General features: G+C 42.1%; 1 protein-coding gene across 3 annotated transcripts in view; it reads left to right on the forward strand.

Moving 5' to 3' along the window:
- Positions 1 to 17,793, forward strand: part of COL4A2 (collagen type IV alpha 2 chain) — a 300,203-nt gene that overhangs the window by 279,475 nt on the left and 2,935 nt on the right. For all 3 annotated transcript variants that reach the window (XM_056555742.1, XM_056555743.1, XM_056555745.1), the window contains 11 exons: positions 2,483 to 2,590; positions 2,723 to 2,830; positions 10,162 to 10,233; positions 10,315 to 10,440; positions 11,123 to 11,239; positions 11,331 to 11,492; positions 11,574 to 11,672; positions 11,830 to 11,976; positions 13,310 to 13,426; positions 15,253 to 15,444; positions 16,673 to 16,959. In XM_056555742.1, the coding sequence (XP_056411717.1) occupies positions 2,483 to 2,590; positions 2,723 to 2,830; positions 10,162 to 10,233; positions 10,315 to 10,440; positions 11,123 to 11,239; positions 11,331 to 11,492; positions 11,574 to 11,672; positions 11,830 to 11,976; positions 13,310 to 13,426; positions 15,253 to 15,444; positions 16,673 to 16,959 (1,535 nt within the window). The remainder of the gene's footprint in view (positions 1 to 2,482; positions 2,591 to 2,722; positions 2,831 to 10,161; positions 10,234 to 10,314; positions 10,441 to 11,122; positions 11,240 to 11,330; positions 11,493 to 11,573; positions 11,673 to 11,829; positions 11,977 to 13,309; positions 13,427 to 15,252; positions 15,445 to 16,672; positions 16,960 to 17,793) is intronic.

Here is a 17,793-nt window from a genome sequence, read left to right on the forward strand (position 1 = left end):
ATATCGCGGGGGGTCTGACCGCTGGGGCCCCCCGCGATCTCCTGTTCGAGACCCCAGCAGCCCACAGGAAGGGGGCGTGTTGACAACCGCACAAAGCGGTAGCTGACACGCCCCCTCAATACAACTCTATGGCAGAGCCAGAGCACAGCCTTCGGCAATCTCCGGCTCTGCCATAGCTCTGTATTGAGGGGGTGTGTCGGCCGCCGCTTCGTGCGGGGGTCGACACCCGCTATTTGGCCAGCGAGCCAGGGCCCCATACAGGAGATTGCTGGGGGGCCCCAGCGGTCAGACCCCCCGCCATCTGAAACTTATCCCCTATCCTTAAGATTCTATGGATTTTCAGCACTGGACTACTCCTTTAACTAATGTACAAAGACAATTATATTAAAATATTCAAGCAATGCTGATAATTACATCTGATAATTAGTATATTGTACAAAAACCTCATTGATCACATCTCTTTATGCTTCTCTGTGAGCAGCTCATAAAATTGTACCATTCCTACACCCTATTTAAAGGGGTACTCTACTGGAAAACATAGTTTTCTAAATCAACTGGTGCCAGAAAGTTAAACAGATTTGTAAATTACTTCTATTAAAAATCTTAATCCTTCCAGTACTTATCAGCTGGTGCATGGTCCACAGGAAGTTATTTTCTTTTTGAATTTCCTTTCTGTCTGACCACAGTGCTCTCTGCTGACACCTCTGTCCATTTTAGGAACCGTCCAGAGTAGAAGCAAATGTCCATAGCAAACCTATCTTGCTCTGGACAGTTCCTGATATGAACAGAGGTGTAAGCAGAGAGCACTGTAATCAGACAGAAAGGAAATGTAAAAAGAAAAGAACTTCCTGTGGATCATACAGCAGCTGATAAGTACTGGAAGGATTAAGATTTTTTAATAGAAGTAATTTACAAATCCGTTTATCTTTCTGGCACCAATTGATTTAAAAAAAAAATGTTTTCCAGTGGAGTACCCCTTTAAATACATGGATATAGAGGTCCAAGATATTAAAGCAGCATTGTCAAGGAAGAGGCTGAAGCCATAGTGTTTATTAAGACATCATATAGCATGCAGTTTAAAGTATAGGGTATGAGAGAAATAAGCTATGTTCATAACAGTTTTAAATAGAGGCCATAAAGCTCTATTAAATTCATTGAATGACAAAAATCTCCAGTGCTCAACAGACCCCACTGATGGTGTTCCATAGGGTTAATTGAGATTTTCATCATTTTGATTCATGCAGCACTATTCTTTCCATAAAACCTGCTGTGACTGCCAACGAACTTTGAACTGGGCCTCTGATAGCAGTGTGAACCAGCCTTATTAAACATTGTAGATGGGTAATTCTGAAAAAGTTAAATGTTGTAGATAGATTATGTAGATTAAGTAGAAGCAGAGAATTTAAGGGGTACTCCTGTGGAAAACATTTTTTTTTAAATCAACTGGTGCCAGAAAGTTAAACAGATTTGTAAATTACTTCTATTAAAAAGATATTTGTTCTTCCAGTACTTATTAGCAGCTGTATGCTACAGAGGAAATTATTTTCTTTTTGAATTTCTTTTTTGTCATGTCTACAGTGCTCTCTGCTGACACCTGATGCCCGTATCAAGAACTGTCCAGAGCAGGAGAAAATCCCGATAGCAAACCTATGCTGCTCTGGACAGTTCCTGACACGGACAGAGGTGTCAGCAGAGAGCACTGTGGACAAGACAAAAAAGAAATTCAAAAGGAAAAGAATTTTCTCTGTAGCATACAGCTGCTAATAAGTACTGAAAGGATTAAGATTTTTAAATAGAAGTAATTTAGAAAGCTGTTTAACTTTCTGGCACCAGTTCATTAAAAAAAAAGTTTTCCACCGGAGTACCCCTTTAAGAGAACACTTAGAATTTACTTAAGGGAACACTAAGAACAAAATCTTAAAAGCTTATTCTAAAAATCCATTCACATATTGCATCTGTTATGTTATACATCTATGCTAAAATCTATACCACAGTTACATTTTTTTTACTTCTCTTGTTACAAACTTAATCAGTTATATGACCTTACTTTGTATATTTTTACATTTCCTTAAAATGTTTTTGAGAATACATAATGGCACATAAACTTAAAAGCAATAAAGCAATGCAATGCTTATAAATTTCCAGTTTTCGGTAGCTCTCAGAATGTCCAAAACCCAGTGGACCCTATTATAGTCAATAGCTTAACTTTCTCCTATGACAAAGCAACTACAGAAATAACAACAGACCTTTAGCAACACTCTGACCGTAGGATTTCTGGTGCCTCAATATTAAAATATGACAAAACTAAAGGAATAAAGTGCTGGCTGTAAAAGCATGATTGCAACAAAGAATCAGCTAATTTAGAAATAGAAGAAATACATTGCAATACAATGGCCCATACTATACAAATTGCCCACACTAATATATGCATAATTTGTTTTTCATGAACTGAGTACTTAACTGGGTTATTTTGACTTAACAGGACTCAGAGGAAGACTTGGAGACAAGGGATTCCATGGAAGTGCAGGGTTCCCAGGCATTGAAGGAATGAAAGGAGAAACAGGACAACCAGGAGAAAGGGGAAGCATAGGTATTGTCTGTGTATACAGTGACAATTTATTTAAACTGTTAATTGTGGCTTTTTTTATTTATGCATTCATTCAAATGTTTGAACTTGTTGGATTGTACATCATAATACTTGTGTTTATGTTTTTTTCCTTAGGTTTACCAGGCCTTCTGGGTTTACCTGGTGCACAAGGTGATCCTGGATTCCCTGGCATTCCAGGTGAAAAAGGAAGTACTGGTTTTCCAGGTGTACCTGGTCAACAAGGTAAAATTTAGCAAATGTATAATATTCAATGTATAATATTCAACTAGACTGTAAGTGAAAAGGCATTTCTTTAAATAAACAGATCACCGATTTTTCTTTAACCCTTTTATTAGTTCCTAATGTTTTCTCCACACAGTTAACAATCAATCTTTCCAAATAGCAAGTTCTCTTCAGTATGATCACAGTTATTGGAAGGGCTATTGCATCTGACAAACACCACATTTTTTTATTTTAGTATTTTATCCAAGCATCAAATTGTTGGTAATAATATGGCGTTATGTTTTTTTGGAAGACATCAGTATTTGTATATTCTTACACAGCCGATTTGTTGCAGAAATTCCTGAAATCATCTGAATTGAAAAGTTGGGCAGCAAGCACCATTCAAATAAAAGGAAACAATGTGGAAATTTCTTAAACAAATATAATGTATATGAACCCACGATAGCTGCATTTGACCTTATTAGCAGGCATAGTAGGGTTTGTATAGCCATATATGATATATATTTACAATTTGTTATTATTCATTCAGTGAGTGGTATTCACATCTGAGGATCATTACAGTAGCCTAACAAAGCACTTACTATCAATTTGACATTTTATCATAAATTAGCCACACCTGAGATAAACAGTGGTATATTAGATGAGATTTTTAGACTTGTGCACTAGAAATATTTTCATTTTTTCTTTTTGGAAAAAAATTTCGGTTCGGTAACATTTTCGGTTTTGACTTTTCGGATACATTCGGTATTCGGGTGTTCGGTTTGATTTTTTTTTCCGGATCCATTCGGTATTCGGGTACATTCGGTAAATCTTTATTCTTTTTTGGACTTTAGCGATCCTAAAAAATTATGGAGATACCTTTTTTATAAAAATTTTGTAGGGTAACATAAAAAAATAATAATAAAAAAGATACAGTAGTGATGGAAAAAATAGTATCAAGTGAAATGTATCTTTTTTATTAAGAAATGTTTATTAATTTTTAAACAGGGATCAATTAATGTGAGCGGGTAAAGCACTAAAAATGTAGCCGACAATAATTAAAATGTAGTGTGTGCGTGTTTTTCACTTTAAAAATTTTTTTTTAGGTAGTACTACTACTCCCAGCATGGAACACACTCTTCCATGATGGGAGTAGTAGTTACCTGTACTAATTGACAGATCGCCGGGGTTCCTTGCGATCCTCTTGTATGATGTATAGATGCTGCGGCAGCTCTTTTATGGTCCCCTGCACTCACGTATATATACACATATTCATATTTCCCGCAGAGCTGTGATTGGCCAGATGGTTCCAGCCAATCACAGCTCTCTGTGAGAAATAGGAATATGTGTATATATACGGCCGTGCAGGGGACCATAGGAGAGCGGCCGCATCCATACATTATATAGGAGCATCACAGCGGGTGTCAGGAGTGATACCCGCAGTGATCTTTCCTTTACTACAAGTACTACCACTCCCAACATGGAGTACACTCTGCCTCATGCTGGGAGCTGTAGTACCTGCATTAATAGACAGATCGCAGCTGGTGTCAGAAGTTACATTCGCTGCGATATGTCTATTAATGCAGGTACTACAGCTCCCAGCATGGAGCAGAGTGTGCTCCATGTTGGGAGTATTAGTACCTGCAGTAAGGGACACATCCCAGAGGATGTCACTTCTCCTGACACCCGCTGCGATCGTCCGTTCTCAGGGCTACAGAGCCAGGAGAGCAGCTGACGCTGAGCCGTAGGTATACATCGTATATCTACTGCCCAGCAAGAACTTAGTGAGCCTGCAATGTGTATACAGTATACACATTGCTGGCTCACTTAACCCCTTGCTGAGCTGTGCGCTATGCCCAAGCCCAGCAAGGAAAGAGTTAACTTACACTGCTGGACAGTGTAGGTTAACCCTTTGGGCGGTATACACTATATACAGCTTTCTATAGATAGCTGTATATAGTGTATACAGAAGACAAAGTCCGCTTACTTCCCTCTAGTCCCGGACAGGTCCGTGTAGCTCCGCCCCCTAGTGATGACGTCATTAGGGGCGGAGCTACAGAAGGGAACAAGGCTAGTTAATCTGAAGCTCTGTTCACATTGTCCGTTTTGTATAATGGGAACAGACCCTTCTGGCAGTGTCTACCCAGACAGGGAGACTCCAGCTGTTGCTAAACTACAACTCGCAGCATGCCCAGACAGCCAAAGGCTGTCTGGGCATGCTGGGAGTTGTAGTTTTGCACCAATTGGTGGCTCCCTGTTTGGGTAGACATTGCATCATGGGTGCTCTCGCCAGCGGACAGCACCAAAAATGTCATAACCAATTTTTTGTGTTTTTTTTCTTCTCGTTTCAGATCCGTGTATGCAGAGGATTACTGCGGATTCGATGGAATACGGCGGATTATTATTTTTTCTTTTAATAAAATGGTTAACGAGGGATGTGGGGGAGTGTTTTTTTAAATAAAATAATTTTTCCAATGTGTTGTGTTTTTTTTTTTATTGAATTTTCAGGCGTAGTAGTGGAAGCTGGTCTTATTGACTTAATCCATTACTAAGGCAGGGTTTAGTGCTAGCCCCAAAAACAGCTAGCGCTAACCCCCAATTATTACCCCGGTACCCACCGCCACAGGGCTGCCGGGAAGAGCCGGTACCAACAGGCCCGGAGCGTCAAAAATGGCGCTCCTGGGCCTAGGCGGTAACAGGCTGGCATTATTTAGGCTGGGGAGGGCCAGTAACAATGGTCCTCACCAACCCTGGTAACGTCAGGCTGTTGCTGTTTAGTTGGTATTGTGCTGAGAATGAAAATACGGGGAACCCTACACGTTTTTTGTATTTTTTTATTTAAATAAATAAAAAACGCATAGGGTTCCCCCGTATTTTCATTCTCAGCACAATACCAACCAAACAGCAACAGCCTGACGTTACCAGGGTGGGTGAGGACCATTGTTACTGGCCCTCCCCAGCCTAAATAACGCTAGCCTGTTACCGCCTAGGCCCAGGAGCGCCATTTTTGATGCTCCGGGCCTGTTGGTACCGGCTCTTCCCGGCACCCCTGTGGCGGTGGGTACTGGGGTAATAATTGGGGGTTAGCGCTAGCTGTTTTTGGGGCTAGCACTAAGCCCTGGCTTAGTAATGGATTCAGTCAATAAGACCTACTAAGCCTGAAAATTCAATAAAAAAAACACAACACATTGGAAAAATTATTTTATTTAAAAAAACACTCCCCCACAGCCCTCGTTAACCATTTTATTAAAAGAAAAAAAATAATCCATCGAATCCGCAGTAATCCTCTGCATACACGGATCTGAAACGAGAAGAAAAAAAACACAAAAAATTGGTTATGACATTTTTGGCGCTGTCCGCTGGGGAGAGCACCCATGATGCAATGTCTACCCAAACAGGGAGCCACCAATTGGTGCAAAACTACAACTCCCAGCATGCCCAGACAGCCTTTGGCTGTCTGGGCATGCTGGGAGTTGTAGTTTAGCAACAGCTGGAGTCTCCCTGTCTGGGTAGACACTGCCAGAAGGGTCTGTTCCCATTATCCAAAACAGATAATGTGAACAGAGCTTCAGATTAACTAGCCTTGCTCCCTTCTGTAGCTCCGCCCCCCTAATGATGTCATCACTAGGGGCGGAGCTACACGGACCTGCCCGTACTCGAGGGAAGTAAGCGGACTTCGTCTTCTGTATACACTATATACAGCTATCTATAGATAGCTGTATATAGTGTATACCGCCCAAAGGGTTAACCTACACTGTCCAGCAATGTAAGTTAACTCTTTCCTTGCTGGGCTTGCGCATAGCGCACAGCTCAGCAAGGGGTTAAGTGAGCCAGCAATGTGTATACTGTATACACATTGCAGGCTCACTGTAAGTTCTTGGTGGGCAGTAGATATACGATGTATACCTACGGCTCAGCGTCAGCTGTTCTCCCGGCTCTGTAGCCCTGAGAACCGCTGATCCCGACAGTCACTTCAGGACAATCGCAGCGGGTGTCAGGAGAAGTGACATCCTCTGGGATGTGTCCCTTACTGCAGGTACTAATACTCCCAACATGGAGCACACTCTGCACCATGCTGGGAGCTGCAGTACCTGCACTAATAGACAGATCGCAGCAAGTGTAACTTCTGACACCCGCTGCGATCTGTCTATTAATGCAGATACTACAGCTCCCAGAATGGAGCAGAGTGTACTCCATGTTGGGAGTAGTAGTACTTGTAGTAAAGGAAAGATCATTGCGGGTATCACTCCTGACACCCGCGGTGATGCTCCTGTATAATGTATGGATGCGGCGGCCGCTCTTCTATGGTCCCTTGCACTGCCATATATATACACATATTCCTATTTCCCACAGAGTTGTGATTAGTTGGAACCATCTGGCCAATCACAGCTCTGCGGGAAATATGAATATGTGTATATATACGTGAGTGCAGGGGACCATAGAAGAGCTGCCGCCGCATCTATACATTATACAAGAGGATCGCAAGGGACCCCGGCGATCAGTCAATTAGTACAGGTAATTACTACTACCATCATGGAACAGTGTGTTCCATGCTGGGAGTAGTAGTACTACCTAAAAAATAAAAATAAAAAATAGCACATAGCCTAAAGTGATGGCAAGCTTGGAGAAAGAAAAGTAAGTTAAGATAATTGAGATACAAACTAAGGTTTCTTAACAAATGTCTTTGTGTCTATAAGAAACAGATTTACCTAATGCACAGAAAAACTAAATGTAGAAACAAATATAAATATAGAACATAGGAGTATTTTTTTTTTAGAAATATATAGTACAGTTCATCTAAATAATTTCATCACCATACAAATACTGTAATCTAAATATCACTGAAAATGCGAAGTACAACAGTGAAACAGTGAAAAATTACTGTACAGTTTCATTGTTTTTTTTGCAATGCAATTATTTTAATTTACCACTAGGTGGCACTGCAATGTCGATGAGCGTTGCTGACTCTTACTCTCAGTACTAAAACTTATGTTAATAAAAACATGGGAAAATCTCTGGTGACACGAAAACCTCATAGTGCAACAGCTACAAGTTATGCCTGTGTATAAATATTTCATCAGTAATTCTCTTTTTGAGTCTTTGTCTCACTATGCTTAAACAGAGGTTGTCGCTCTACAATACTAGTGGGCCTCAAATGCAGCCCTATTCCTGGCTGAACATAACTAAAACAAGCTTTATTGCCCCCATAACATAGTAACAGAGGCAGCAACAGTGCCTCAATATACAGATAACCATATTGCCTTCATAATGCCAACATCCCCCATAGCATTATTCTCCCTACTAGTTTCCAGCTCTTTAGGCCTAATCCACAGTGCCCAAGTAACTGTTAACTGCTTTCAATCTTCTTAATTTCCATAGCATTTAAAACAATTAGTCCCTTTAAAGGGGTACCCTGCGAAAAACATCCTATCCCCTCTCCAAAGAATAGAGGATAAGATGTCTGATGTTGCGATCTCCGAGCTGGCAGCGGCAGTGTCCGGAACACAGAGCTTCCGGGTTCACAAAGTCACGCCACGCCCCCTCCATTCATGTCAATGGGAGTTGGCGTGACAGCTTGTACGGAGCCACCACGCCTTCTCATATAGACATGAATGGAGGGGGAGTTCACTCCGTGCACGGATGACTGGGGTGCCGCGCCGGAGATCGATCATGGGGGTCCCCAGCAGCGGGACCACCACGATCAGACATTTTAATGTGATGGTGGAAATCAATTTGTGGGGTGGGGGTGGGGGCAATTGCCCTGTTGCCCTCCGATCCCCCCCTCCCCCCTGGATCTGCCACATGCCACTATTAGGATATGGGATCATAAAACAATATGGTTTTCCGCGGAGTTCCCCTTTAATTTATTATCAGGGGCAGTGGCGGATCCAGGGGGGGCAGACGAGGCAATTGCCCCCCCCCCCAGATTAATTTCCCCCGTCACATTCGGGACATCCCTGTGTTCCGAAAGATCTTTTGGGGACACAAGGATGTCCCAGTTACCTTTCTGCGGACCCATGTAAAAAACGCAGGTGCTCCCGGGAGGTAGCGCACACAGGGGCGTCACTGATGTCCCATGCGTGCGCCCATAGAAACAGAGCAGAGTGGAGCAGCTAGGAGGAGGAGGCGCGCATGGTAAGTTACCAGCGGCACATCATCTTCGGTGCTCCGACCACCGCTTCTCCGGTCCCAGGACCTACTGCTATGGCCTATAGGCCATAGCAGTAGATCATGACCCCTGACCGGAGGAGCGGTGGTTGGAGCACTGAAGTGGGGCAGTACACAGACATACAGCCTCAAGCCATACACTGTATATGGCTGAAGGCTGTATGTCTGTGGGGGCCACTGCCTACCTAATGTGGGGGAACTACAACCTAATATGGGAGGAACTATACTGCCAACCTAATGTGGGGTAACTAAAACCTAATGTGGGGGAACTATACTACCAGCCAAATGTGGGGGGAACTATACTGCCAACCTAATGTAGGGGAACTACAACCAAATGTGGGGGAACTATACTGCCAGCCTAATGTGGGGGGAACTATACTGCCAACCTAATGTAGGGAAACTACAGCCTAATGTGGGGGGAACTATACTGGCAACCTAATGTGGGGGAACTACAGCCTAATGTGGGGGGGAACTATACTGCCAACCTAATGTGGGGGGAACTATACTGTCAACCTAATGTGGGGGGAACTATACTGCCAACCTAATGTGGGGGAACTATGCTGACAACCTAATGTGGGGGGGGGGGCTATACTGCCAGCCTAATGTGGGGGGAACTATACTGGCCAACCTAATGTGGGGGAACTATGCTGACAACCTAATGTGGGCCAACTATACTGCCAACCTAATCTGGGGGGAACTATACTGCCAACTTAAGGTGGGGGGAACTGTACTGCCAACCTAATGTGGGGGAAACTATACTGCCATCCTAATGTGGGGGGAACATTTTGTTCAGAACTCTGGGTGTGGGCTGCGGTGGTTGTGACATCACGCCACGCCCCCTCAACGCAAGTCTATGGGAGGGGGCTTGTCGACCACCGCACGATACTTTGATAGTGCCCCTCCCGAGACTAGACTCTGGATTCTCCCCTGAATAGTGGTATGACAAATAACCGCACCGTGCATTACGTCTAAATGTTATTGTGTCACAATCAATTGTGCCCTATAGAAATTTGGAAAACTGCTTCTATTAAACTAGCTAGTCAAGACACAGCAAGCTATATAGAGACATAATATTCTTTGCTGTTATAGTGGGGATTGTTAAAAATATGACCTATATGTCCAGTATGCATTTTCTGTGTCTTTACTCTACCTTCAAAGTAATTGTGTAATTCATTCTGTTAAAGGCTTTCCTGGGCTCAGAGGACTCCCTGGCATTGAAGGACTGACCGGGACAAAGGGACAGTCAGGCACGCCAGGTATGGTAAACATCCGCTCTGTACTTATTGCAGTAATTCAATTATGAATGGGATGGAAATTGATGTATCATATTTTTATAGGCACAGATTCATTTGGTAGCCCGGGCTTCAAAGGCCCCAGTGGTGCAAAAGGGGACCAGGGTGAGCAAAGTAATGTTGTTGGATTACCTGGTAATCCAGGTGTGAAAGGAGCCAGGGGAGAGCCAGGTGAGTGCCATGTTTCTGGTAATAGTATGTTCCAGTTTAGAATTAAAAGCTGTTTTAAAGATAACTTTGATAAAAAGATTTATATTACTCTTAAAATCAGGGTTTTGTTGTTTATTTTTTAAATTTAGCTCAGAATGTAAAATTAGAGACATACATGTAGGATATGTTTATTTACCCTGAGGATTCGGCGAAATATGGTTAATGCAAAAGTCGAAGGCCCAACATTTAGAAAATGGTTAATGCAAAACTTGGAGGCCCACTTTTTTTTAGAAAAGTTTAATCCAGATTTATCCAAGTGGTTGAGTATAAGAGATGTTGTGAATCAAACGTATTACAGCAACTGATGACCACTCAGAAGACAGATTCAACAGGACCTGGTATCAATGGATTATCTTTTCAAATTCTTAGACCATAAATAAATCCCTTCTTATTAGGCCCCTCCTTCTCTTCATCCCTTATTTTCTTTTCCTGTTGTGTCTACATGTGTCCCATTTAGTAGTCTTGAAGGAAGCTGGACTGTAATATTAAAAGTTTACTATACAAAGTATCTGTATTCCAGCATTTTATGTACTGGTGGGAAACAGTCCACATATCCATTTCTGTATTTCCACACAAATGTGTTAGAATTAAATTACTTGTCTATTCATATATGCCATTAAAATATCATCTCTCTGTTTTTTAGGTTTGCCCGGTGTTATGGGTTTACCTGGACCAGATGGTGTTCGTGGTGTTCCTGGTGTTTCTAACTACTCAGGTAGTCCAGGAGATGTGGGCTCTACAGGTCCTCTAGGGCAACCAGGTATTTATGTCCATATTAATACTTTTGTGATTATCCCTTTCATTTCTACACTCAACCAATTAATATAAAGATGAGTGACTTGTGCTTTTAGGCTACCCAGGCCCCCAAGGAAGACCAGGTTTGCCCTCACGACCAGGTGAGAAAGGAGAGCCAGGACCACTCGGATTACAAGGAAACATTGGTGATAAAGGAATTCAGGGTGACAGAGGACCACAAGGATTTACTGGCATTCTAGGTTTTCTTGGGGGGAAAGGTAATGTGTAACAAATTCCTACATCTCAATGTACGTCTTTCATATACTTGTAAATCTGACATTAGTTTTTAATGTCAAAAGGTGAAACAGGTGTGCAGGGAAGTGAAGGTGCACCTGGACTACCTGGATTCCCAGGCGACAGAGGTCCTAAAGGACCAAAGGGTAACCAAGGACCACAAGGTGACTACCAAAATAATCTCTGCTGTAATTTTCCAGTTTGTATCTGTACTTTTATGTAATATTAATCCAAATCTATGATCACCTGTATTGTCGAGAAAATATTGGATAATTTATTATGACTTAAGGTCTTCCTTGATTTTATGATAATCTTTTACAGGTCCACAGGGTCAACTTGGATCTCCAGGATTTCCTGCGGAACCATTACAAATGCAAGTGGAACCAGGTCCAATTGGTATAACAGGTGTTATAGGCCCTGAAGGCATCAGGGGAGACATGGGACCCTTAGGTCTTGTTGGTGATAAAGGTGTGACTCTTCAACAGTTTTATCAAAGTACAGATATTTGAAACACAACTGATCCTCTGAATATTAGATTGAAAGGACTGGTGCTCTGCTGTGCCCTTTTAGGCTTCCCTACTGTAATATAGTTAAATATATGCTATGGCTCTCCCAGTATACAAAATATTTGCCTAATTTATACTACTAATTTATATACTTACAGCATTTGTATCTGTTACAGCTGAGGTGAAGTGTATCCGCTGTACCTGTGTGGATGATGACGTGATCCGTACCAGGGAGTGGAGTCAAAGGTGCTGCTGGTTTTCACCAGAGCCCGCCGCAAAGCAGGACTGACTTGCTGCGGCAGGTGGCACCCAGTTTGCTACCCCTGATACGACTCACCCACACGGGCTGCCGAGGTGCATCGTGGTACGGGAAGGATTAGGCAACACATAGTCAGGACAGGCAGGAGGTCAGGGCTGGCGGCTCAGTAGCAAGGCCAGTTCACGTAGCGAGAGGTCAACGTCAGGCGGCACCGGAGCAAGGTCAGGATACGTAGCAATAGGGTCTGATACACGGCAAGGCAAGACACAACTGAACGCTTTCTCTTAGGCTGATAAGGTAGAAAGATCCGGCAAGGGTCAAAAGGAAGTGCCTGTACTTATAGGGTCATGGAGAAGCAAGAACTAATTAAATGTGTACTGACCCTTTAAATTTCACAGAGCCGGCAGGAATCGTACGGGGAAGGTAAGACACAGTGGTCAGGCTGCGATCACATCGCGGGATGTGAATCGCAGTACGGAGTATGCCGGGCAGCGGAGGAGGGGTGCGTCCACGGCCAGAGTGTCTGACCTCGGCGCGACTCCTAACAGTATCATATCCCACAAATGGGCAGCAAACCTAGCATAACTGGTGTAGAATTAGAGAAAAACTGTGTATTTAAGTAAACCTAAGTATTTATAGCAGTAATGTACCAGTAATTGTAGGTTTGGTTTTGAGGGCTCATTTTTTGCACTGTGATCTGAAGTTTTTACCGGTACCTTTTTTTGTATTGATCGGACTTTTTGATTGCTTTTTCTGATATAAAAAGTGACCAAAAAATACACAATTTTGGACTTTGGAATTTTTTTGTGCGTACCGTGTGGTTTAATTAACGATATATGTTTATAATTTGGACATTTCCACACGCGGCGCTATCACATATGTTTATTTTTATGGCGTGGCCCCGTGTTATAGAAAGGGAGTGGGCGGAGGGCGTACAGGTACACCCTCCGTCCCCAACAGGTTAATATTGCTGGAAAAGTCAGGGGTTGGAGACAAATAATTACCAATGTCTAATTAAAAAAAAATTGGTTTCCAGGTGCACAGGGTCCACACGGCAAACAAGGTGTACCAGGTACATCTGGAAGATCTGCAGCACCTGGCAGTCGTGGAGACCAAGGGTCTATGGGACAGAGGGGTCCTTTAGGATTTAAGGGTAAGTAGACTTTGTAACTGAAAATGTATCAGACTGAATCATACTAAGGCTACTTTCACACTTCGTTTGCTCTTTAGCCACTCAGCTAACAAAAGCCAAAAGAGAGTCACTTTGGCCTATATTGGGACAATAAACATCATTATACCTTTATGGAACAGCAAAGCTATCTGCATTATTCATTTCGGAGGCATTCAGTAAAAATCGGATACAGCGCAGTATACAGAGGCCTCATATGGTCTTTTTTAGGCCCAGAGACACCAAACCATTGCCTGTATTGTTGTGTGCCAAAATGATCCAATACATATGCTATAATCTACAGGTGGCAAAGTGTGACTATAGTTAAGAACTGGGTCTCTCAGGTGCTATATGCAGGGGTGTGGAAATGAAAATAAATAAATAAATACTTGTCCAAGGGACTAAAGCAGAACATAATCTACTTGTCTCTCAAGAAAATCCACTTGTCCTGGTAGACAAAATAATTTCAACCAAAATAGTATGTAAATAAGGTCTTTATTAGTTTCTGCACTTTGGTTTTTTCCTCCTTGTCCTATAATAGCTATAACTCTTATTTTTCCATCTACAGACCCATATGAGGCTTGTTTTTTGTGGGGCCAAGTATACTTTGTAATGACACTTGTAATGACACTTTGTAATGGTACCATTTTGGTATTGATCAGACTTTTTGAACACTTTTTTACTGGGATATGATGTTCTAAACATAAAAAATGCAATTCTGTGATTTTTTTTTTTCTACGTTAACGCCATTTACCGTACGGGAAATAACATTTTATTTTTTAATAGTTCGGACAATTATGCACGTGCCAATACCAAATATGTTTATTTTTATTATGTTTACATATTTTTATATGGAAAAGGGGGGTAATATGAACTTTTAACATGGAAGGGGTTAATGGGTGTTTTTAAACTTTTATTAAACTTTCTTTTTTAAATACACTTTTTTAGCAGGAATCATTTAGATTCCTCATACAGATAAATGCAGTTCTATTGAACTCCATTGATCTGTGTTCATTTGGTCAATCAAATGCAGATCTATGGGGGCAGCCATGGATGAAAAGGTAAGCCCTCCGGCTATCTCCAAAGGGGATCGCCCCCCCCCAGCGATCGTGCTGTGGGGGGGCGATCCACCCCGCTAGACCACCAGGGATGGTTAAAAGATCCCTTTAGACAATGCTGTCAACTTTGACAGCAGTGATCTAAAGGGTTAATAGCCGCCTGCGGCGCCCCTCAGCTACTGAAATCAGCCGGGGGCCACCGAGTATGGAGTGGGCTCGAGTCAGGAGCCCAATCCATACACTCAGAGCACCGTTGTGAGGTGCAGACTTGCGTCCCATGCTAGTCTGCATCCGCTCCTGCAACTCACACCGGCATTATAAAAAATAAAAAGGGGGGAAGTCAGTCCGGCCCTGCTTGCCCAATATAGCTATGAAAAATTCACCTTCTTGACGCCCGGAACTACATGTCGGGGGATAGGATTTCCACATCCCTGTAATATGGTTGTACCGGCAGTGACAGCAGTGTATACTTATATTACTATGACCAAGAAAGACAATGATGGCACTCACCATGTACAAGGTGACAGCTGTATTTATTTGGTGACCGGCAGATTACAGCATGGGGAGGAGGGACACCAGGAGCGTGTTACTTTGCACTTTGGATTGAGCACCCCGCTATAGGTGCACTGACTGTGGGTCCATGTACGTCATTATCTGGGTGTATGAGAGCTGTACCGAGCCCTCTTTCTTTGCAAGATTTTACTTATATAACTATATTGTCAAAAACATATTAACGTTTATTTTGCTTGACAGGAAACCCTGGTGTACCAGGTACTGTTGGGTTGCCAGGCATGCCAGGAAGAAGTGTAAACATTGGCTATCTCCTAGTAAAGCACAGCCAGACTGACCAAGAGCCCATGTGCCCGGTTGGCATGGCTAAATTGTGGAGTGGATACAGTCTGTTGTATTTTGAAGGGCAGGAGAAAGCGCACAACCAAGACTTAGGTAACTGGATGTGTGTAATAAAGAAAATTATAATATCCAGCAATATTATAGGAACTAATAGATGTTGTAATGTTTAGTTTAACTATTTGACTCATAGGCCGCTGTGGTATTTCTGTGGAGACAAGAAATAGCCAAAATGCAAGAAATACTCGTCAATAATAATTCCATAACAATGCCTCTTAAAGGGGTATTCTGGGCAAAAACATTTTATCCCCTATCCAAAGCATAGGGGATAAGATGTCTGATGGCGGGGGGCCCGCTGCTGGGAGCCCCAGTGATCTCCCTGCAGCACCCGCATTCTATGCGGGGACTGCGTCTCTAGTTTCGGAAACCTCCGGGTTTCTGGGACTGGGGACGTGACGTCATGCCACACCCCCTCCATTCATATCTATGGGAGGCAGTCACGCCCCCTACCAGAGACATGAATGGAGGGGGCGTGACATGACATCACGTCCCCAGTCCTGGAAACCCAGAGGTTTACGAAACTAGAGGCGCAGTCTTGCAATGGCCAGTAGCTAGTAAATGAGCACTGTCATTTAAATAATTTTTTGGCATATGATACAACAGGTAAATTAGATATTTGTAATTTACTCCCAGTATAGAAAATTTCTTTTTATGTCAATTTCATGGCCTTATAAATCTGGCCACTAGGGGGTCTTCCTTCTGGTCCAGACCACATTCTGTCTGCTTGGAAGCATAGACCTGCTGGACTGGCAGGAGACCAAACTTAAGAAGTGCGGTCTGGCCATAAGCAGTGAATAGCACTCGCTCTCTGCCTGTGTATGAAACAGGGAGAGCGAGTGCTATTGACTGCCTATGGCCAGACCACACTTCCTGAGTTTGGTCTCTTGCCAGTCTTGAAGGAGACCGAAGTCTGTGCTTTTGAGCAGACGGAATTCGGTCTGGACCAGAAGGGAGACCCCCTAGTGGCCAGATTTATAAGGCCATGAAAGTGACATTAAAAGACATTTTTTTTACAGGGAGTAAATTACAAATATCTATTTTACCTGCTGTATTGTATGCAAAGAAATAATTTTAATGACAGTGCCCATTTAAGTATCTTTATTAATACATAGACTTGATGTGAAGATCTACGAATAGAGATCACAGTTCAACAGTTTACTACAGTAAGAGCAGGCGTCACCAGCAGGAACAATTGTTCTATTGATAACAGGTATCATAAAGTATGCATCCCTATAGTCTAATCTTATTGGTTGTGTTTCTTTAGGTCTTGCTGGATCTTGTCTGCAGCGATTCAGTACAATGCCCTTTTTATACTGCAACCCAGGTGATGTGTGCTATTATGCCAGTCGCAATGATAAATCTTACTGGCTGTCGACCACAGCTCCTATTCCAATGATGCCTTTAGTGGAAGAAGAAATTAAACCCTATATAAGTCGTTGTACTGTCTGTGAGGCTCCTGCAGTTGCAATTGCCATCCATAGCCAAGATGCATCCATCCCATTCTGCCCGGATGGTTGGAGAAGCTTGTGGATTGGATATTCGTTCCTTATGGTTTGTATTGTCTAAATGGTGTAAAGCTATATTGAATTTCTTGCTAATCTATTTTTTTTTATATGATCTTAAATTGTAAATATAACATAATATAATTTAAGGTCCCTTTATATTACAAGGGTTTTATTGTGTGCATACATTAAAGGGGTTATCCATGAAAAAACTTTTTCTATATATATATATCAACTGGCTTCAGAAAGTTAAACTGATTTGTAAATTACTTCTATTAAAAAATCTTAATCCTTTCAGTACTTATGAGCTGATGAACTTGAGTTGTTCTTTTGTTCTTTTCTGTCTAAGTGCTATCTGATGACACGTGTCTCGGGAACCGCCCAGTTTAGAAGCAAATCCCCATAGCAAACCTCTTCTACTCTGTGCAGTTCACGAGACAAGCAGAGATGTCAGCAGAGAGCACTGTTGCCAGACAGAAAACAACAACTCAACTTCAGCAGCTGATAATTATTGAAAGGATTAAGATTTTTTTTATAGAAGTAATTTACAAATCTGTTTAACTTTCTGGAGCCAGTTGATATAAAAAAATAAAAAAAAATACCCCTTTAAACTAAAAATCCTGAATTGAAATTGATTGTACCTGAAAATTTGAACAACCTCCCCACATGCATGGAAGTTTATTGTTACACCAGTTAGGCTTCTAAGATTTGAAATGAAATAGCATCATTAGTGACTTATTGGTGCTTTGTTATACAACACTTGTATGAAAATCTCATAATAGTTGCACATATATCAAAATTTATTTTGGACTTTCTAATTATAACCAGTTATAAACCACCCTTTGTGTTGAACATTAGGAGATATAATGTATTAGACCATGCA

This window comes from Hyla sarda, chromosome 2 (assembly GCF_029499605.1).
Source record: "Hyla sarda isolate aHylSar1 chromosome 2, aHylSar1.hap1, whole genome shotgun sequence".
In the NCBI taxonomy this organism is placed as follows: Eukaryota; Metazoa; Chordata; class Amphibia; order Anura; family Hylidae; genus Hyla; species Hyla sarda.